Source organism: Cyprinodon tularosa, unplaced genomic scaffold (genome assembly GCF_016077235.1).
Source record: "Cyprinodon tularosa strain WSP-4 unplaced genomic scaffold, ASM1607723v1 ctg78, whole genome shotgun sequence".
Classification (NCBI taxonomy): domain Eukaryota; kingdom Metazoa; phylum Chordata; class Actinopteri; order Cyprinodontiformes; family Cyprinodontidae; genus Cyprinodon; species Cyprinodon tularosa.
In genome coordinates this window covers 18,069-42,254 of record NW_024039540.1, presented here as the reverse complement: position 1 = coordinate 42,254, position 24,186 = coordinate 18,069, and the positions used below count along the sequence as shown (strand labels likewise).

General features: G+C 39.9%; 1 protein-coding gene across 1 annotated transcript in view; it reads right to left on the bottom strand.

Moving 5' to 3' along the window:
• Positions 1-24,186, bottom strand: part of si:ch211-186j3.6 (neural-cadherin) — a gene marked incomplete at its 5' end in the record, with an annotated part of 159,585 nt that overhangs the window by 124,013 nt on the left and 11,386 nt on the right. Inside the window, 3 exons of the mRNA XM_038270850.1 lie at positions 1,257-1,380; positions 7,959-8,086; positions 16,777-16,904. Of these exons, the coding sequence (XP_038126778.1) occupies positions 1,257-1,380; positions 7,959-8,086; positions 16,777-16,904 (380 nt within the window). The remainder of the gene's footprint in view (positions 1-1,256; positions 1,381-7,958; positions 8,087-16,776; positions 16,905-24,186) is intronic.

Below are 24,186 nucleotides of genomic sequence, written 5' to 3'. Positions count from 1 at the left end.
TGGGAACGATTATCGGCCCTGGCATGTTTCCATCTACACCGGCCAACTTACACCCCCCTTCCAAAAATAAATAAATAAATAATTTGAAGCACAGTCAAACACGTGCGTCTCAAATGTGAAACACAATATGAATACAAATTGTGGATTAACCGATCTATCTTCAACCATCACCAACACTTCTATAATGCGGCTTTACTGGCTTTGGTTGTTGGGTTTGGTTATTTTTACTCATAGGCGGCCATCCTAATCTGCCAGCTAGGGAAACATCCCAACCTGGCAACAATGCAGGTAAGATGGGAAAATTTAGCGCTTAGATGCAAAACCCCTTCATGCACAGCAACATATTTTTGCAAAAATAGTCAAACATAAATTCGCCAAATATAAGAGAATCGTAGTTTGGTTTAAGAGAGTATTTCAGTTTTATTTTATTTTAGTTTGTTGCAAGGATTTTACAGTTTGAAGGAGTAGAAAATGACACCATATGCCAACCGTCACAAGGATGTGCATAACAAGGAAGGGCTATATATACTGCATGCATCATTTAGGTAGTTAACATTGGATTACTTCTTGAGCTCTTTGAGTTATTTACTGTCACAGGTAGGAGCTCTGGCCAGTATGATTTAAGGAGGGCCGTCCATCGCACGCTAAAAGCCTCAAAATTGTAAATCACACTATAACTGATTCTATTTCTGATTCACTAAAATATTCAAATTCAAAATGCAAAAAAGAGCATCAGAAAAACAAAAGAGCAAATTCTCTGTCTCAGAAGCTAATTTCTTATGCTGTGTTTTCTCCTAACCAGACTTCAGTGCAATTGAAGAACCAACATTTAGCTTTAAAGTGAGTAGATGAAATCCCAGACTCATGCTAACCGGCTTCTGCAGCAGAAAAAGCTGATTCTGTCACCATGTGAAGTCTGCAGGTTCACACACAGGTTTCCTACCAGAGCCCTCTGCTAATGCACAAATGATTTGGTTCAGACAGGCTTGCTTTTGGATTTTCACGGCCAAGCAGTAGTGCAAAGGCTGATATTCCATTTCACCGTCAGAGAGCAGGTCTGTAGCATCTGAAAAGACTTTGAGGTTCCAGTTAAAAGTTTAGAAAATACTCTGACATGGCACCCGGGCACTGGGAATGTGGGAAGGTGTTATTAATGCTGTTATCAGCTGGAGTGCAGGTGTGAGTTTGATGTTTAAGTGCTTGCTTTGGTTGTTTGAGGGTGAGAGAGTGTGATTGGACGGCCAACTGCACGTTACCTTGCTGTCCACAATGAGGTTACGGATGCAGCCGGTGAAGTGTTTGTGCTGAAGCTGAGGATAGATGAAGGGGATGTCCTCATTCACACCTCCAAGCTGGAGCACTTGACTCATGTTTAGGTGTCTAAGAAACCAACAGAGACACAGAGAAGCATCAGCAGTGAAACGGGAACAAGCATGAAGAATTTCAGGCCAAAGTGGACGAGACATTCAAACATGTTAAACCGAAAGGTCTCTGGTAGTCAAAACTTAGAGAAATAAACCTGCAACTGAAACATTTCTGTTTATTCATCTTTCACACTTCTCATTTTCTCAATACGTATGAGCACTAATAATCGTCAGTTAGTATCTGGTGGTATTAATCTGTTTGAAAGTAAAATGTTTTCTTCATTAATTCACTCAGAGCAGAGACAGAAAGTTTCCAGAAGTCTGAATCTGATCCACACTTCCCAAAACAAGATGGTTGGTTGTTGTTAGAAAAATGTAAATGTCATCATTTTATTTATATTAACTTACAGGCATTAGGCCTGCTAGGAATGTTCTGCGTTGTTTTAACTTCAAACGGGGAGAGCAAATGCTTCTCCCAGGGCCTGTCTTATCCAGCTATGCTGCTGCAGACGACTGATCATCAGCCGCAATAAAACTACACAAGGAACTGTCATGCTTTATTCAATTCAGTTTATTTCTATAGCGCCAATTCACAACACATGATGTCATCTCAAGGCACTCTACAGTTCAACTAGATCATACAGTCAGATTGATTCAAAGTTTTCTATCTAAGGAAAACCAATTGATTGCATCAAATCATTGACTCTTCAGCAATCCCTCACACTAAGCATGCTTGTAGTGACAGTGGAGAGGAAAAACTCCCTTTTAATGGGAAGAAACCTCCAGCAGAACCAGGCTCAGTGTGAGCGACCATCTGCTGAGGCCGACTGGGATTCAACTGTGTTTGTGTTGGTTAATTTCTAGGACAATAAAGGGGTTATTATCATTTAACCATAATACTTACCCAAATTAGCCAATTTATGAGAGTTTAGTAAGAGGTGAAAAATTTTGCCAAAAATAAAACTTGTGATTGTATTAAACCAATATTGCAATTGTAATTCAATTTTCTTTTGCAATAACCAAAATCATGTAAATGTTTCATGACAAAGTTTTAGTTTCACGTCTCATCACGTCTCTCTACAGAGAAGCAGTGGCACGTAGCAATACTAGAGTATCTTAAAGAGACAGTACACAATTACAACTGTTACAGTACCAAGATAACTGCAGAACTTTAAACTGGTCTCCACCTAGGAGCGATCAGGAGACAAGACAAACACCTCTCAATCCACTGGCCGCCAGGAACGATGACATAAACCTTGGAATAAACCAAACTAATGAAACCAACAAACAAACAGGCATCAAACAAACAATGATCTGGAATAGATAGCCGGGCTGAGCCGAATATAAAGGAACAGACCCTGGATAAGGAACAATCAGGAACCGGGCAGGTGGGGGGATAAATGAAATGAATAATTAAGGCCAGCTATCAGGGCAGATCATGACAGTGGGGCTTGAACTCAGAACCTCCGGATTCCAAACCCAATGCCCTAACTACTAGGTTACATCCGCCTCTAGGCCACACTCCCCTGCTCCTCTCTTAATGTCTTTGTGGTTCTAAACTCACTTTAGTCATATTAATACTAGCTAAAAGGTCAGAGAGATAAATTTAGCTACTTACTCTTTTTGAATGCAAAATGACCAAGATTGATTGCCTCTGCAATTTGAAAATTGTGCTTTATTAAATTGTGATTATATTGCAACTGCAATTAATTGCCCAAGCAGACTAACACCAGAGTACAGCTCTGAAAGCTTCTTTTACCTGCCGCCCCTGATACACCTGAATATATGAGAGGTAAATATGTTCCGATTTTACGAGGGGCATTCACCCACTTCTAGTTGTTTGATCTAGCTGAAATTTTGGGCAATTATTTATATTTCTATAGATTAAGTGGCAAATTACAGCTGTGAAATAATTGTGTTTTCGGGTTTAAAGTTGTTTGAAATATGCTGGTGAATAGTCATTCAGGTCATAGTTATTCCAAAAAAGTAAAAAAAAAAAAAAAATCCACTGGACTTTGTTTCCAAGTTTAAAGACGTTTTTTCTTCCCCACTGGTTCAATTTGCATGATTTCTAGGCCAGAACAAGGTTTTGGGCTACTATATAAAGCTTCAAACTCAACGCTATTTCTGACATTTTGAATTGAAAAAGCTTCCTGGATGGAAACCAAATTATTTTAGAAAGTTGTTTGAACTGAGTCAATTGTGAAATTAAGCCTGTTGAGTGTCTGGCAGTGATCTGGTTTTTGTGTTTGAAAGGACACAGAGCACAAGAGACTTTTGATGAAAATAACTTATGGTAATGATGCTCCATCATAGGGCCTTAAAAGGCCATAAAAAACCGAATCACTGCTCGATACTCAACAGGCTCCATTTCAGACTTGGCTCAGTTCAAACACCAGTAAATCAGAAACCACATTTACTTCAGAGCTCAAATTTACCACTTAATCTATAGAAATATTAATACTTGCACATACAAATTTCATCTAGATCAAACAAGAGGAAGTTGATCAGAGGAATTACTTATTGAACGTCCCTCATATATTAAGGAAGAGCTCGTCCCTCCTTTGCCTCAGAGTTGATCCAATCAACACTGAGTAAAGATGCTTTGTCTGAACATAAGCATTTGCCACATTTCTAACCTTTGACCGATCAATCCTAATGAGCTATTTATTGAACTGTTATGGCTGTGATGTACTACTTTATCTTAAATCTGATATAGAATGGTACAAGAGATTGTGATATTGCAGGAGTCGTCTTTAGGCAGCTCAGTGTGACACTGCGTAACAGCGCTGCCTGTCAGCGATGTGCAAACTTCCCTACATGTAGACAGAGCAGCCCTTTTCAAACTCAACTCAGCAGTTAACTCTTTAAATTGACTCATTAGTTTAAAACCAGGAGAAGACACTTAAATGATCTCTTTTACAAATAGGGATTCCAAATTGAGTGTGACTTGACTCTCTACTGCACAATCCCATGCTTTCTAGTGTTGCTCCTATATATTTATGTGCAGAAAAACAATAAGCACTTCAAATAAAAAAATCGACTCATGCAAAATGCTATGTAGTGATAAAAAAGTATTCAACTATTCACCCTAGTTCAATAAACGGAGATTGATGGATTTCACTCAGTTGGCTCTTTATTCATTATATCTTTGCAAAGAGAGAACAGTTCATCATACGGTAAAGTATTCAGCCCCATTCTGACTGAGCAGCATGTGTTCCGCCTTACTTACAACAATGGAAAGCAGTTAGAGTCAAAACAAATTCTAGACACTTTGGTTAACAGTAACTTGTTAAGAATAAACCTTGAGAAAGAATCTAGTTTGTTATGGGAAGAAGCTACGTCTGGTCTACAAACACCATCACACAGAGAAAAACAAAAACAGAAAAGCTGAAATCATAGAAAACGAAGCTGACCAAAGTGCAAATGCTGTGAAAATACATCAATCTGCTGCAAAACCTGAAAACCCTAAAAAGAAAAGGTGATGACGACGACGTATTTGGACAAAGACATGGCTGAGAAAACGTGGCTACTACGGTCTGTCAGTTTTACAGAAAGAACTCCATTTCACTCATTGCACCCCCGCCATGATGCTGTGTTTTCATCTGAGAGGAAGAAGAAGAAGAGCATCCTTGTTTTTGCATGCGCACGGAGCAGCAGAGTGATGGCCACCTTATAATGGCCGACTGATTTTTTTTTTTTTTAAACAATGGCGAAGCAGTTTATAAATAAACGCACTGAAAATGTTAAAACCTGCCGGTGGAAAATATTTGATTGTATATTCTGGTACTTTCAGCAGCGATTTCCAGCACTGTTGTTTGGCAATATGTTGGATTCTGCGATATGTTCGTCTGGCGCTCCGAAAAACATTTGCAAATTTTAGTAGGACTATAATCCTGATGGGTACTGAGGTCAGACACACCTAGATTCATTTGTTTTGTTAGGAAACAAAGAAGCTACTGAAGATGAGAGAGTAAAGGAGCTGGGCATATAGCCCAACGAGGATCCCTGGCTTTTGTTCTGGTCCCATACGACTTGATGGCTGTCTCCCCCTAGTGGTCAGGAGTTCTTCTCTTATGAGGAGCTAGTTTTAAATTTTTCTTAACTTGCGGATGTTTTTGCCTTTTGCAACATTTTCCATATGCTTCTCTTTTTGTGTTTGTGCATTGATCTAATTTTAGTGTAGCATAACTATGTATCTGCAGTGTGTTTGAATCAGGCACTAAATGTAAAACACTTCACACATCCATACGGTGATAAATAAAGACCAATAAATGAAGCTTGAGGACAAGAACTATTTCCTACCACTAGAAAAGTTTCCTTTCTGTCAGGAAGGACTGATTTAACCCTCCAATAGTTTAATCAGCTGGGATAAGCTTGGTATTTTTTCTGTGTGTTTGAATGTTACAAAACTGCTGCGATTTAATTAAATTTAAAACAAATTGATTAAAAATCAAATAATAGGCCACCAATGTGAAAGAGGCCAAGTTCAAAGCAGCTAAGAAGAAATTTTGAAGGGATTTCGCTGCTTAAATTACATCCATGGCCTTGAAGCTGTTGAAGAACGCTGAGCAGGAAGGGACAGAAAGAATATTAGATCAGACTAGATTCCCGAGGCCACAAATATCCTTTAATTGAAAAGAAAGTGGTTAAGAGTTAGGGACATTAAGATGCAAGGCAAAGGGGGATAATAAGTTCCCCACAAGGTCTTTGCATCAAGAAAATACAACCTGAATTTCCTAGAACTAATCAAGTGGAATTGATTAACTGTTCATCTGCAAGTGAGGCCAACTCCACACAAGGATCTTTCTGAACCGAACCATCTATATCATTGAATTTCTTTGTTGCCGAGTCAGTAAGTCTTTACTCTCCTCAACATTAAAAGCTTTAGAAAGGTAAATTTAAAAGTTCAAAAATCACTGGTGTGTGAAACTGAGAATGCCCCCGATGATTCCAGGAAAACAACTGCTGCCAGCTAATACTGGTTAAAAAGCTATTTTAACTAGTTTGGCCTCCACCATTCTGTACAGAGAAACATTCAGTTCAGTTGGAAATCAGTGGGGCAACTATTTCGCCCCAAAATCTGTAACACTTTCAAGTAAAAATGGTAAAAGATATGAGCCTCTCCATTTAATATATAGATGAATAAAGAATCATCAGGCTAGTCTCCTGTGGAACCAACTACCGTAACAGTTTTAGTCTGTGAGGCAGACACCCTGTCTACTTTAAGGGGAGGCTTTAAACTTTCCTTTTTGATAAAGCTTATAGTCAGAGTGGCTCAGGTTATCCTGAGCTATCTCTATAGTTATGATGCTATAGGCTTAGACTGCTGGAACACATAGGACATTCATCATCCTTCTTCATTCTGCAGTGTTTGTTAGTTTAAGCCTACCAAAACTGAGCCTGGTTTTGATTCTGCTGGAGGTTTCTTCTTGTTCAAAGAGAGTTTTCCTGTCCACTGTCTGTGCAAGCATGCTTGATGTGAGGGATTTCTGAAGAATCAAAATCTACCTTCTTTATCTTCTCATCCAGCAGGAGAGAAACCTATGTACTGAATGACTGAATGTGAATTGGTGCTAGAGAAATACACTGAATTAAAATTAAATTGGAAAAAAAATACTAAACACTAAAACAGTAGAGAAGAGGTGAAAACTAGGACTTATGAATAAGCAACATAACTGATGTTTGCAAAGTTCTATCTGAACAAAGAAAAGTAAGAAAAATCCTAGAAGAAATTGAAGAACAGATCAATTTCTGTGAAAATCCTTCAAAAAACAAAATGTCAGGGCAAACATATTATACAGAGCATCAAGCATAGTGGAGGATGGCTTATGATCAGCGCTTGTCTTAAAGCCACTGGAACTGTCAAAGTAAGATAAATTAATTATTGTGTTAAATGTAGGATAAGTTGTCTGACAGCAAGAGCTGGATCCATAGAGGGTCATTAAATGCATGGAACAGAAGAGGGGATTGTTGGGTTATATCCAAGTTTAATATTAGACTCTAACTTACCTGACATTAATGGAATAAACTGTAAATCCAGATAAAGCTCTGCATAGCATGGAGATTAAATCCAGTTACTGCTGCTAAAAGTAGCTCTGCAGAACTACCAACCCATGCACTGCACTTCATTTTGCCTCTCATTTAGAAATCATATAATGGTGTAAATATTTCTATTTAGAAGATTTAGAAGTGGATTTAGAAGTGATGAGGGGCAGATTTAGGAAATTTTGGGCCCTAGGCAAAGACAGGCAGGGGGCCTGAACTGAGAAGACAACACATAAAACACACCTATTATACAGATGCAGAATTTTTAATAGAATAGACATCCATTATGTGTTCTATGATTTGTTCCTCTCTTCTTGTCCCTTTTCTTGTTGTTTTCCAAAACATAATTAATGTGCCCAAATAAAGAATAGCTGTATTAACCATACATGGAAACAGAGTTCCCCCAGGAACCTGGGGCCCCATAGGCAACTGCCTAGTATTGCCTAATCGTAAATCCCCCCCTGGGGGTGACTGACTTCATCTTCTGACTCTCATCTCCTCTGTTTGGAAAATGGAAAACAGATCTCCCTAAGATCTTTAAGGTACCTGTCAATGTTGGGTGTGACGCCCATCACCTCACAGGAGGAGTGGTCCTCCGTGGTCAGCCAGCTGCCCCGACCCTCCTTCTCCATCACTGCTGCCCCTGAGCATCGGTCCAGGGTGAAACGCACTTCCTGTCGAGAAAATAAAACAATGAAAACTTCTTGAGAAATAACATTATGAAAAGCAACATTTTAGGTTTCTTTTTTCCAGTTAGTATTTCTACTTGTAGCAAACCGTTTCTCCTCTGCCTTCTTTACAGGAGCATAGCCCAATTTCTAGAGGTTTTGCAGATGTTTGACCCTTCTTGCAACAAGTTGAAATGACACCAATGTTGTATATGCGTGTGGTAGAAGGTGGAAAACGCCACCCGCTGGAACAAAAACTTTCTGTCATCAGAACCTTATAATACCGAGCCGAACATGTCCGTACTAAAACCAGAGGGAGGCACAAAGAACAGAAACACATCAAAAATGTTCTCCAAATCTGTGGATACCCAAACTGGGCGTTTGTCAAACCAGCAAGGAAATCCAAAAGACACACAGCAGAACACAACGGTGAGAAGATGGAACGAAAAACCATCGCCCTCCCATATGGTACTTGAGTCTCTGAAAAACTCAAGAGGATTTTCTCCAAACACAGAACATTTCAAATCAAACAAGACCCTTAGACAGAGGCTAGTGCATCCTAAAGACAAAACCCCAAGACCTTAGATGAGCAGAGTGGTGTCTGTAGCTCAATGCAGTGAGGAATGCTCTGATCTTTATATTGGAAAAACCACACAACCTCTTCAGAGATGCATGGCCCAACAAGAAGATCCACCTCCTCTGGACAAGACTCTGTGGTACATCTACACCGTTAGGACAAGCGACACTCATTTGAGGACTAGACTGTTCACATGTTGGACAAAGCAGACAGCTGGTTTGATAGGGGCGTGAAGGAAGGAATCTATGTTAAGAAACAAAAACCAACCTTAAACAGAGGGGGTGGACTCAGCTTCCAGCTCTCAAAAACCTATAATGCAGCAATAGATTTGATTCCTTCCTCTGTCATTTCAACCTCCCGCCCCAATGCAGGGGACCAAACTTCTGCCGTGGGCAGCCAAGCCAACAATTACCCCTAATGACCCCCCTTTCAGAGACATAGCCCAGTATCGGGCATTGAAGGCCAACAAAGAACCCAAAACGATTCCCCATTCCTAAAGAGTGGACCCATTCTTCTAGTTCAATTTGCATGTTTTCTAAGCCAAAACAAGGCTTTGTTTGGCTACTATATAAAGCTTTAAACTCAATGCTAATTCTGACATTTTGAATTGAAAAAGCTTCCTGGATGGGAAGATAAATGTCTGCAAAGTTCAAGCCCACCAAGTCAAATAAAATGAGTTTTTATCAGTGGTATATTTTTTCCATAAGCAGGTCCTGAAAACTTGTCTGAACTTAAAGAAAATTCTGTCCATAAATGCGATTGAAATGTTTAAATGTTTATTATTCATAGACTTTTTCTTCAGGAATTTTTCAAACCAAATCTCATTATGGCATATTAATGACAATAAAGGTTACTGAGACCCACATCATCTAGTGTGGGTTATTAATACTGTACATCTTTTTGAAAATATATTTACATGATTTCAACATCTTTCCATGTTATACCAACGATTTTCCAAACCTCAGGGCTCCATTATTCAACATTATTTATCAACTTTAAACCATTTTTTTGTATTCAGGTCATTTTATCAAGACGCCCCAAATTAAATTGCTATTCAAACACCTCATTTAAAGTGGCGTAGTTAAAACATAATCAATAACTATTAAAGCCAGAAAGGCTTTATATTGGAGTCGTGCTTTTACATACATCAGCGATTTGTTTATGTGATGAGATGCTGCACACAGACAAGCGAAAGCACAGTTTATAGGAATAAAATGGCAATAAACAAGATGATGCCCCCCCATTAGGAGGACTGCTGTTTTCCTGAAGATTGAAGACCTAAGAGAAGGTTTAACTTCACCAATCATCATCAATTTATCTTCATTTCCCTGCAAACAGATGCATTAAAAGCAACACCTTCATTTATAAACTTTGTTTCAAACAAGCAGTGGTGCAAGTGAAGCTTTACAGTTCTAATCGGCTAATTTCTCATCAGCAGCGGCAGGAAAGGAGGAATTAAACGAGTTTTCCAGAAAGATTTATTACCACCACCTGGCAATTTCAGAATACCGTCTGAGTAAAAAAGAAAAAAAAAAAAGAAAAACAGACAGCTGGATGAAGACGATGATCATCTGTACCATCATCATTGTCATCATCATCACCACCATCATCATCATTGTCATCATCATCATCATCCCCATCATCATCATTAGCATCGCCATCATCACCACCATCAGCATGGCCATCATTATCATCGCCATCATCATCATTGTCATCATCATCACCATCATCATCCCCATCACCATCATCGCCATCATCACCACCATCAACATTGCCATCATCAATATCATTATCATCACCTCCATCATCATCACCATCATCGTCATCATCACCACCATCAGCATCGCCATCATCATCATCATCATCATCATCATCACCACCACCATCATCGTCATAAGCGCCCTCATCATCATCATCATCATCATCACCATCATCGTCCTCATCATCATCATCATCACCCCATCATCATCTTCATCCTCAACATCATCATCACACCATCATCATCACCATTGCCATCATCATCATCATCACCACCACCACCATCATCATCATCCTCACCACCATCATCATCATCATCCTCACCATCATCACTACTATTACCATCCCCATCATCAACTGGACCATCATCACATCACCATTACGATCATCATCATCATCATCCCCAACATCATAATCACATCACCATTGCCATCACCACCACCCATCATCACCACCATCAGCATGGCCATCATCATCATCGCCATCATCATCATTGTCATCATCATCACCATCATCATCCCCATCACCATCATCGCCATCATCACCACCATCATCATCTCCATCATCATCATCATCATCATCCCCATGGTAAATGGTAAATGGCATGTACTTATATAGCGCTTTTATTCAAGTTAGGAGACTTGACCAAAGCGCTTTACACTACATTCATTCACCCATTCACACACACACACACTCACACACAGCTGCCCTGGGGCTCACTGACAGAAGCGAGGCTGCCGTACACTGGCGCCACCGGGCCCTCTGACCACCATCAGTAGACAATGCAGGTGAAGTGTCTTGCCCAAGGACACAACGACAATGAAAGTCGGAGTTGGGGCTTGAACCGTCAACCCTCCGATTACAGGGCAAACTCCTACATCCAACGCCACTGTCGCCCCACTGTCCCCATCACCATCATCGTCATCATCACCACCATCAACATCGCCATCATCAATATCATTATCATCACCTCCATCATCATCACCATCATCGTCATCATCACCACCATCAGCATCGCCATCATCATCTTCATCATCATCATCACCACCACCATCATCGTCATAAGCGCCCTCATCATCATCATCATCATCATCATCATCATCATCACCACCACCATCATTGTCCTCATCATCATCATCACCCCATCATCATCTTCATCCTCAACATCATCATCACACCATCATCATCACCATTGCCATCATCATCATCATCACCCCCACCACCATCATCATCATCCTCACCACCATCATCATCATCATCCTCACCATCATCACTACTATTACCATCCCCATCATCAACTGTACCATCATCACATCACCATTACGATCATCATTGTAATTACCACCAACATCATCATCATTGTTCTCATCATCATCATCATCCCCAACATCATAATCACATCATCATCCTCATCATCACCATTGCCATCATCATCATCATCATCATCATCATCATCACCACCATCATCATCATCATCATCATCCCCAACATCATAATCACATCATCATCCTCATCATCACCATTGCCATCATCATCATCATCATCATCATCATCATCCTCACCATCATAACTACTATCACCGTCCCCATCATCAACTGTACCATCATTACATCACCATTACGATCATCATTGTAATTACCACCAACATCATCATCATCATCGTCCTCATCATCATCATCATCCCCAACATCATAATCACATCATCATCCTCATCATCCCCATTGCCATCATCCTCATCGCCACTATCATGGTCATCATCGTCCTCATCATCACCACCATCATTGTCATCATCATCCTCATCCCCACCATCATCGTCATCATCATCATAATCATCACCCCATGATCATCATCATCCCCAACATCATAATCACATCATCATCCTCATCATCACCATTGCCATCCTCACCATCACCACCACCACCATCATCCTCATCACCACCATCATCCTCATCATCATCCTAATCACCACCATCATCGTCATCATCAACATTATCATCATCATCACCATTGCTATCATCATCATCCTCACCATCATCATTACTATTACCATCCCCATCATCAACTGTACCCTCATCACATCACCATTACGATCATCCTTACCACCAACAGCAACATCATCATCATCATCATCATCATCATCATCCTCACCATCATCACCATCATCATCATCCTCACCATCGACCATTGCTGCAAACTACACTTTATGGATGAGACCGTTGGCACAAACACTAACAGGGCGCCTCCCGAAGGACATTTTGAGGAATAGAAGGAAAGGAATTGTTTCCCTTTGATCCTAATGGAATCCCTAAGTCTCTCTGGATGAAGACGATGATCATCTTTACCATCATCATTGTCATCATCATCATCACCATCATCATCATTGTCATCATCATCCTCATCATCATCCCCATCATCATCATTAGCATCGCCATCATCACCACCATCAGCATGGCCATCATCATCATCGCCATCATCATCATTGTCATCATCATCACCATCATCATCCCCATCACCATCATCGCCATCATCACCACCATCATCATCTCCATCATCATCATCATCATCATCATCATCCCCATCACCATCATCGTCATCATCACCACCATCAACATCGCCATCATCAATATCATTTTCATCACCTCCATCATCATCACCATCATCGTCATCATCACCACCATCAGCATCGCCATCATCATCTTCATCATCACCACCACCATCATCGTCATAAGCGCCCTCATCATCATCATCATCATCATCATCATCATCATCACCACCACCATCATTGTCCTCATCATCATCATCATCACCCCATCATCATCTTCATCCTCAACATCATCATCACACCATCATCATCACCATTGCCATCATCATCATCATCACCACCACCACCATCATCATCATCCTCACCACCATCATCATCATCATCCTCACCATCATCACTACTATTACCATCCCCATCATCAACTGTACCATCATCACATCACCATTACGATCATCATTGTAATTACCACCAACATCATCATCATTGTTCTCATCATCATCATCATCCCCAACATCATAATCACATCATCATCCTCATCATCACCATTGCCATCATCATCATCATCATCATCACCACCATCATCATCATCATCATCATCCCCAACATCATAATCACATCATCATCCTCATCATCACCATTGCCATCATCATCATCATCATCATCATCATCATCATCCTCACCATCATCACTACTATCACCGTCCCCATCATCAACTGTACCATCATTACATCGCCATTACGATCATCATTGTAATTACCACCAACATCATCATCATCATCGTCCTCATCATCATCATCATCCCCAACATCATAATCACATCATCATCCTCATCATCCCCATTGCCATCATCCTCATCGCCACTATCATGGTCATCATCGTCCTCATCATCACCACCATCATTGTCATCATCATCCTCATCCCCACTATCATCGTCATCATCATCATAATCATCACCCCATGATCATCATCATCCCCAACATCATAATCACATCATCATCCTCATCATCACCATTGCCATCCTCACCATCACCACCATCATCCTCATCACCACCATCATCCTCGTCATCATCCTAATCACCACCATCATCGTCATCATCAACATTATCATCATCATCACCATTGCTATCATCATCATCCTCACCATCATCATTACTATTACCATTCCCATCATCAACTGTACCCTCATCACATCACCATTACGATCATCCTTACCACCAACAGCAACATCATCATCATCATCATCATCCTCACCATCATCACCATCATCATCATCCTCACCATCGACCATTGCTGCAAACTACACTTAATGGATGAGACCGTTGGCACAAACACTAACAGGGCGCCTCCCGAAGGACATTTTGAGGAATAGAAGGAAAGGAATTGTTTCCCTTTGATACTAATGGAATCCCTAAGTCTCTCTGAGCCTGTTAACATCTTCACTTCAGCGTCTGGGTCTGTTTGAGCTAATGATCATCTAGAGCTCTTCTGCTCTTTTCTTAGCTTAATGTTGTGTTTGTAACTTGCCTCATTTTCCTCCTACATGTGTTTCTGTGTTAGGTCGGTTTATGTGTTTGCAGGTCCTTTGCATCTCTTTATGAGATTGCATCATTCCTCCCTTGCTGCGTTTTTCCTTCATGTGTCTTTTGGTCATTACTCCAATTTTTTATCTTGTTATTCAAAATATATCGTATATATTATGTATGTTTAGCTTGTCTATTGTGTTACATCCTAAGAAAAAGTCATGAAGTTTGCTATTATCTCCAGATGAAATGTGTTCTAGGGGCATCACTGAATTATTGGAAACTAAAAGCAGTGTGATTGTGTGGAACTAGTTTTCCCAGCTTGTTGATGCGTTTTCTTCCCATGCTTCGCTCAGCGGTGTTTAAATAAAGCGCTCATGACTTTGCTGCTGAAAGCTGCAGCAAACAGCAGTGTCCTTGCTGCTTTTGATCTCAAGCTGTCACATCACCAGCTAGGATCAGCTACTGCCGACTGTTCAGGACAAATGAAGAGATTCATATTTGATTTTAAAAAACACAGCTGTGATGTCACATAATCCTGACTGCAATAGGAGCTGATAGCAGCCAATCATAGATCTAGTTCAGAATATTGCTTTCCCATGGAGGTAAATCTCTCTGCAAATACACACAATGATGTCAGATTGACCCTGTAGTAGTTTTTCTGTTTGAAAAAACAAAAATAAACAAAGACGAAATCACATTTGCAAGGTATGAAGAATGAATATGAACCTTTCCTTTCTGGAACAGTTGCAAGTTGAAGACCTAATTTGGAGGCGGATCAGGTCCATGGAGGCTTTATGATCACAGAACTTCTCTTTTGAGCTGGTTAAACTCATACTTTCAGTGATATAAAGTTTAATTATTCATAATAAAATTTTTTTCTTGTGTTTTGTATGTAAAAATCCACTTAAGCTGTATTAGCATGTGAACATTAATCTATAGTCAAGCTTCCAACTCAGCAATAAAGATAATTAATTCCAGTTCATGTTCTCCTTTGAAGGTCAAACTTTTTCATCAAAATGTCCCATTTTCGAACAAATAATCCATCCAATTTAACTGAAAATAATTATAGAAAAATACTATTTTATACATTTTAAAGGAAAAGTCTGGTCATATTCAGATAGTGATAGTGACAAAAATTATTATTTTTATTTTCTTACTGATTAACTCCAAATTCATTAAATCACCAGCGTATTAGTTTTAGGAATAGATAACGATCCGTTGGTCATTCCTTGCTGACCGGACTTTTCCTTTAAAGGTTCAGGGACAGAATGGAACATGCTGCATGTCTGCACTGATGCCTATAGGTGAAGCTGGGATGTGAGGAAGAGAGAAAGTGGAGATGAAGCCAGTCCAGCTGCTCCGTCTGCTCAAAGTAAGACAGTAAAGCTCAAAGTATGCAGGCTGGGTTTGATCAAAGTCTCTAAAAATAGGAGCTCCAGAAGTCTTGTTGATATTAAAGAGGGAGAAATAAAACTCCTAAGAAGCGAATGTGTGCAAATCATTGGAGGTGAAAAGCCTCAGGCAGATCTCAGTCAAATGAAGATGAGCCCAATTTAGGTAATTCAATTCACTTTAAAGTGTCAGAGGAGGCTGCTGTAACCATCTGTCTCATTTTCACTGCAATTATCTGCCATTGTACTGTACATTTCAGACAGCTTTATAACAGAAAATCACTCCCATCTACCTTGTTTGGATGGAAATAATGAGGTTTGCAAGAAGCAGAGTGGAGAAAGAATAGAAGTCTATAACCTGAATTAACCAGACGTATGTGATTTAGATGCAATCGTGCACTAAAAGTACTTTCTTCTTCTTTGTTCTTTAGCTGCACCAAATAAAGTATTCAGATTGGCTGAAGTTAAACATGAAACATTATTTACTCTGCTTATTATCAGAGGTGTCAAGTAACAAAGTACAAACACTCCGTTACTGTACTTAAGTACACTATTTAGATATCTATACTTTACTCCATTAATTATTTTTCTTCCTACTTCTGACTTCTACTCATTACATTTTCACACAAGTACCATACTTTCTATTCCTTACATTATTAAAACAAACGTTACTCATTACTCTTGGCTTCAGTTTAATTTTTATAAATATTTATTGCCTCCTTCATAAAACAACCGACTATCATCAAACTCTAAGAGCCTTTTTCACCATTTTAAATATCAATTGCCTTTAAACCTGAACACTGCATATTGCTGGAGATGAAACACCTGCAGCCATAAAGCCTATGGTGCTAACAGGTCAGATTGTAATCAGCAGCAGGTGGTGATGTACGGATGAGGCGTCTCACCTTGCTGTTGCTACGGACATCCAGCCGATGCCAGCGCCTGTCTGCCACGTCGACGTTCCCCGGCAGCTGGAGCACCAGCGTTCCCGAGCCGTGGTTGATTTTCAGTGTGGGAGTCCCGTCGATTAGCTCTGGGTGGAAAACCAGAGAGGAAACATGAGAGATGAGAAGTCCTGAGGTTTAACCATCTTAACATTTGAGAATCAAATAGTAAAGAACAGTTTGATTCATTTATATTAGCTGACTGTTTTGTAAAAGCTGTTTTGTTGGTCTTTTTCGTCTTGACAGTCAACAAGCATCAAACAAAACTTATTGTCTATTTTCTGACTTACTCAAATGGGAAATTAAAAGTTAATGAACTGGTTAGGATAGCTGGTGTGTTTTGCACCTTATGTAAAAGATTATAAGAAAGTGTTTGTACCAAACTGCACTGACAATCCATCATCATGCAGGCTACGCTCCACAAGTTCATGTGAGAAACAGTTACTCCAAAGCATCATGAAATCTGCTTCCTAAGTCCACATTTATTCAGGCAGAGCTTTTTACCTTCGGAAAGCTCCAATAGTTAATTTGTACCGAACACACACACAGCATCATGTGTTTTCTCCCAGGAGTTGTTCGTTTACAGCAGGTTTTAAATGGTATGAACAAATTACCGTCATTATTTTGATTATGGGCATCTCAACCATGTGGATATGAAAAAGTATGCCTACAGAGTTTATTGTAAGCCCTATCTAAACAAGTTTCTCTCTGAAACATTATCTCAGGTGACAATATTCTCCTTCCTTTCTAACGCCAAGGATAAACTGTACGATGTTTTGCCCTTATCGAGCCGATTCTCCAGTCCTGCAAGATATTTTTTCAGCTCGGGCTGAGTTTAAGCCTCATAGTGCTTCCTGCATTTAGTGGTATACAGCTCAACCCCCACCCTACCCCATTACAAGAAAATAGAAGACCTTGCCTGTTCGGCCAGGCCAACAATTCCCTTTAATGATCCCCCTTTCAGAGACATAGACAGGTTACAGGCTAACAAAGACACCAAACAACTCCCCACACTGGAAAAAATCGAAATCTAGATAAGTAATTTTTTGACATTTTTCTTGAAATGAGGAGGTAAAAGAGACATCTCGCCAATAAAACAAAACAATTTACACTTAAAATAAGAAAACACAACTGCATTGTCTTATTTCAAGTGCATATTATCTAATTATCTTATTTTAAGAGTAAAAATACTCATTCCATTGGCAGATCATCTTATTTACCTGCTCAAATTAAGGGTAAATACATTTAATTTAAGAAATATTGACCTATTTCTAGAATGTTTTGCAGTGCATTCCTAAGGGGTGGACAAGTTCTTCTAACCTGACTCCGCCAGATGGATTTGCTCCGCATATCCATCTGGAAACCTTCCGTTGAAGTAATTTTGGGAAGGGGCGAAAATACTGGTTAGCTGATTGGCCTATGTTGGTGATAGACGGGCCAAATAAACCATCAGATCAACGAAGCATATGATGTACTAACAGAGCGACGAAGAAAACACAACCACAAGCCAGGCACAAGCCAATTGATAGATCAAACTCTTGCCGAAACCAGTCGGGAGAAGAGCAAAAACATCTTTTCCTCTGAGAAAAGCCTCCAGAGCAGTATTTTGCTCTTCTTTCAGTGAAGAAATACTCTGTAATTCCGATAAATCTTGCTCGATAGCCACGCTAACGCTAGTTTCATCGGCTGAAGCCGCCATGTTCTTTAGACTGAACTGTCGCGCTTCTCGTTGCGTCACACCTCAACCCGCCTCAAAGCCAACGCTGATTGGACGTTCGTTTGGTGAACGGCTCCAAATTTTCTTTAACGAAAAGTAGCCAGAAGGATCTGCGAGTGAAACCTTGAAAGCTCGCAAGATCAGAATGGTCTCACGAGGCTACCGTTTTTCTGGTTCAATTTGTATGTTTTCTAAACAAAAACAAGGCTTTGTCTTGGTTAGTCCACTCTATAAAGCCATGAACTCAACGCTATTTCTGATATATTGAATTCAAAAAGATTCCTGGATTGGAAGCGAAACATCTTCAAACTTGGAAACAAAGTCCAGTGGATTGTTGTTGTTTTTTTTGTAAGCTATAGTCTTTTGACAGAAGCTGCAGAAGGTCCTGCATTTCAATTAAAATGATGATCCCATCACAGCCTCCATCCAGCAGTTTATTGTTTTCATTTTCCTCATGGCTAGCCTGAAGCTGCTCAATGCCTGAAGCTGCTCAAATGAGGGATTGACTTTCCACCTAAAGCCTTTGGGTGTCAATTAAAACATAGAAGACAACTAATCCGTTGAGGCTCTCATACAGTTCCTGTTAACAACAATGTTGGTTTCAGTCTTAAATTAAAAGTAACTGCGCCACACTGTTACCAACCCAGACACGAGCAGAAGTTTAAGACGGCTGAGGCATGGAATAAGGACTCTGCCAAAAAACCAGCTCTGCTGTTGTTGCTTTAATTTCTCTTCACTCTGACTTCAGCATAACCTTCTTAAAGCCTCACAGTCCGTCCATCAGCAGATTTTCCATTTCTACTTGCTGTACTTTAAAGATTTACTTCTTTTACATCCAGCACCAACACAGTCATGTTTTCTGCAGAAGGTTTCCTTCCTACTGCGCCTCTCTGATGTCAACATGCTGCTTTCTTTAAAAGCATTGACCCCAGTGGATTTTCATGCTAATCTGCAGCATATTTCATGACACGGATCCTTCTGCATCTTCATCCTTAACTGTACATAATTATGTGTTATTCAGTAAATTACAGGCTCATCTTCTCTATCTCACCTGCACTGTGATAATCAACTCTTTCATGCTGCCTTTAGTTATTTCTAGTTGATAGAAATGGAAAAGCTCTGAGGATTTCATTCTTTATGCTTCAGAGTTTGTTTTTTATTCAAATTTCTCTAAGTCTCACCTTCCATACGCAGATCGTTTTAAGTGGGTTAATCCAATGATTTGAACAAACAGATCAAAGCCAGAATACTAATTAAATGACCAACATCCGGTCAATTTAAATCTCTACTCCTCTGCTTTTTGTGGTTTTAGGGCCTGATCCTAAAAAAAGTTTGCTTTAAACCACACAGAAACCTATTAGCATGTGCAAAGTTGTTCTCCAGAGCCGGTGTGATTCATGTTAAGAGGGTCAAAGTGAGAAAGTGTCTATGAAGATATGCAGATGACATTGTGATGACGTGAAACTAACTGGTGCACACGTGAAACTAACTGGTGCACATGAGAAACTAACTGGTAGGCACGTGAAACCAAAAGTGGTGCACGTGAGACTAACTGGTGAACAGCAAAAACTAACTAATTCGCACATGAAATCAACAGTGGTGCACATGAAACTAACTGGTATGCATGTGAAATAAAACAGGTGCATCCATGAGACCAACTGGTGTGCACTAGAAGCTAACTGGTGAGCATGAGAAATGAACTGGTACACATGTGAAACTAACAGGTGCGCTCATGAAACTGGTGCTTTGTGGAAATTAACTGGTGCGCGCGTGAAACTAACTGATACGCATGCGAAACTAACAGGTGCAAATGTGAAACTAACTAGCGCGCATGACAAATGAACTGTTGCACGTGTAACTAACTAGGGTGCATGAGGAATTAACTAGTGAGCACGTGGAACTAACTGGTGCACACGTGAAACTAAGTGGTGCGCACGTGGAACTAACTGGTGCGCATGTGAAACTAACAGGTGCAAATGTGAAACCAACTGGTGAGCATGAGAAACTAACTGGTGCACGTGTAACTAACTAGTCTGCATGAGAAATGAACTGATGAGCACGTGGAACTAACTGGTGCGCACGTGAAACTAACAGGTGCAAACATGAAACTAACTGGTGAGCATGAGAAACTAACTGGTGCATGTGTAACTAACTAGTGTGCATGATAAATTAACTGGTGAGCACGTGGAACTAACTGGTGTGCACGTGAAACTAAATGGTGCAAACATGAAACTACCTGGTGCGCATGAGAAACTAACTGTTTTTTATTTTAATACAGAATTTGATACTCTGTATTTCTTTTAAGATCCGACCCTCTATGTTTCCTGGTTGTACTTGTTTTATCTCCAGCTATTTCTTCATTCGAGATCCTTCATCTTGATGTTGCACCGCAAACATCCTATTGGGAATTTAGTCCCATCTACGATCCCAGGTTTTATCAGCTGCATAGATTATGGTAAAATCAGATGTGCAGAAACATATAGGCCCACAGAATGAGCAGATGTTTTATCTTCAAGCAGAACCACCTAGAAGCTCTCAGAAAGCTAACAGTAAAAGCTTCGACTACCTGAACACTTAGCAGTAATTACCTGTAGTGATGAAGATGATGCCCCCAGTTTTCTGCTTGTCATTATGACCATCCTTATGACTGGAGAAATGGACCGATGCTCTCTGACTGCCTGATCTGACTGCATTACTGCTCCTCCTTACAGTTAAACAGCTGAAACGCTCGGAGCGGTTTCCACATTTTCAGCTCAAAATGTTCATATTGTTATTTCCTTTTTACATTGCTGCCTTTTCATCGGATTCTTTCTGCTGTTTTTCTCATCATTACTCTGACTGCAAATGGTTCATTTTTACTATGTTACTTTATGCATGAATAAACTTTAATTTCTACAGCTTTCAAATCGAAAGAGGTTGATTGTTCAGCTGAGTTCACAGTTTCTCTTCTCTAACGTATTATCAGCCCCTTTCCATCCAAAGTCAAGTTTTACTGCTATTTTTGCTGTTTTGCTTCAATTCTGCTGTTTCCATCATGATTTTCTAATGAAATATTTCAAAATGTGGAAAAGGAAACGTTGGAAACACGACTAATATGAACAAGTTCAGGTAAAGAAAGAAAAACTGCAAGGAACTACAGTAAAAATATATATATTTAGACACCTGGAAACCTGATAACTATTTTTGTTTCAAAGAAATTTGGATGCAGATGGAAACCAGTTATTAGGTGAGATAGATAGATGAGATGAAAGCTATAGGGAGGAAACATGAGAGGAACTACAGTTGGGTGAAGTCCAAGAAAACCAGAGATAAGAGGCAGGTACCTGAGAGAAAAAACAAAACAAACAATGGAGACGAACCACAACCTCCAACTGATGTAACAGCAGAAACACAGACGGGAGAACAAAGAGATCTTCCCTTGAAATAATCAGTTGGCGGGTTTTTACATGGACTACTGACCCGTTGGGTTGTTGGCCAACGATCCAAACAGTTTAACAAGAGCTGCACCTGATAAATCAGACTTTTGTGTTCGGTTTAATCAGCATTCAGTCCCACATCAAATGCTGCTGTTGTCACTGCATTAAAGAAAACACAGCACCTGAGGGCAGCTGCTAATTCACAACAACAGGGCTGCTTCTAGATTAGGGAAAGCTTTTGTTTACACGACACACATTCACAAACCAAAGAAACAAGCAGCAACATACAAATGGAGAAAAATCATTTATCGGTCGAATTAATTTCTAAATAAACCAGCTTAATTAGGGGGAAAAAAAACGTTTACCGGGAGCAGGATGCTCAAAGACTCACTAGATGTAATATAATATGTCTTGGTTCAAACAATTGTTCCATTAAGAAGGTCCTAAAATATACAAAATGTCAAAATGATACAACTTTCTTCACGGCATCAAATGCTTTCTAAAATAAATTAGAAAAATATAATAAAATAAAGGTTAAGTTTTAAAAAATCACAATGAATGGATAAAAATTCCATCAATTTAGGAACCGTTTGCTTTTCTCTAAAGTAAAGGAGACAGCTATGATGCAGAAACAGTAGGTGTTTAACAATACACCGATCCAGATCCATACGAAATAATCAATTCAATAATCAGCTATTTAATTCAATCAATGCAAAATGAAAATATCGGCCCACATCATCATCTTTAGGATATGTATATTTATAAATTAAAAAATGTATCAGGACAGATTTGCGATAATCAGAAACAATAGCTCTAAAACAGTGGATACGGCTGCTGATTCATACCTGAAGTACCTCTAGAAACGTGATCTGGACTTCTGAAGCCTACCTGTGCTTGATTGTGATGTTAACAGGTAAGGCTATGTGGCCACCCAGCTTTAACTGACCAAAAATATTCGCTAAGGTCCTCCGCTATGCTGACTCATTTACTGGCACAGAAAGACAGGCATAACTGACTCGTTCAAATTCCTGTTCAGCATAAAGTGTCCTCTAGAAGATGGAGACATGCAACTGCTCCATTCGCATCAGATGGATTGCTCTGCTTGCATTGTTTGTGTTACTAACCAAATAACACTCTGTTTTGCATCAGTTTTTTATCTCAATTTTCTATCTAAGGAAAACCAGCTGATTGCATCAACTCATTGACTCAAAGGCAATCCCTCACACCAAGCATGGTTGTAATGACCGTGGAGAGGAAAACTCTCTTTTAACAGGAAGAAACCTCCAGCAGAACCAGGCTGACTGTGAGCGGCCATCGGCTGAGGCAGACTGAAGTTCAAGGAGACAGAAGCAGACATAGAAAAAGGAGCAGAGATACACAAGGCAACCCTCAACCAGCTCCACATGCTGCCCCGTTCAGAAAACACGCAGCCAGGCAGACGAGCTCCGAGCCAGCTCCCATGTCAGAGGATGAAGAGAGCACATCCAGTTAGTCACAGTCAGAGAAACGGGACTACACTGGAAAACAGGCCGATCTCTATCATCTATAAACAAAGGTGTTGATGGCAGCAGCACAGCTTGTATTTCTCTCCAAGATGGAGTCACAGTCAAACAGGAACAGACTACATAAATCTACTATTAGAAAAAGCAGAGAGAGTATAATGTTAGAGATTGAACAAACAAATACTGCCGAGTGGGAGAATATAGATAGAATGAAGCAGAATCATGAAAAGAGGTCCCTATGTCTTCCAGCAGTCTAAGCCTATAGTAGCATAACTATAGAGAGTATTGAGTTCACTGATGTCTGCGAGGACTTTTCACCTTTGCATCTTGCTTTAACTCTTTCTACTCTTTATAAGCTACTGGAACCAGAATTTCTGTGAAGGAGTAATCCCAAGGGATAAATAAAGCTGAGTCTAAGTCTAAGCTACCGTCTGCACGTAGCATCACCAAGGATTTGCTGAAAGGTAGTGTGCAGAGAGGTTTGACTTCCAGCTTGTCGTTTATAAAATAATTACTTTGCTGCTTCACAGCACTTACTTGGAAATATGTTAAAACAAGAAACCAATTTTCTAAAGGAGTATGAAACAAAGAGTGGCAGCGAAGGAAAAAATGAAGCAAGTGTGAAAGACCTGCTGAGTGAGGACAGATCTGGAAGGTCTTCACAGGAGACAGCCTCCATTTTAAACGGTCTGGGAGCAACAGGGTTAGCGCAAGACTTTGCTGTTAAAGGGCTCAT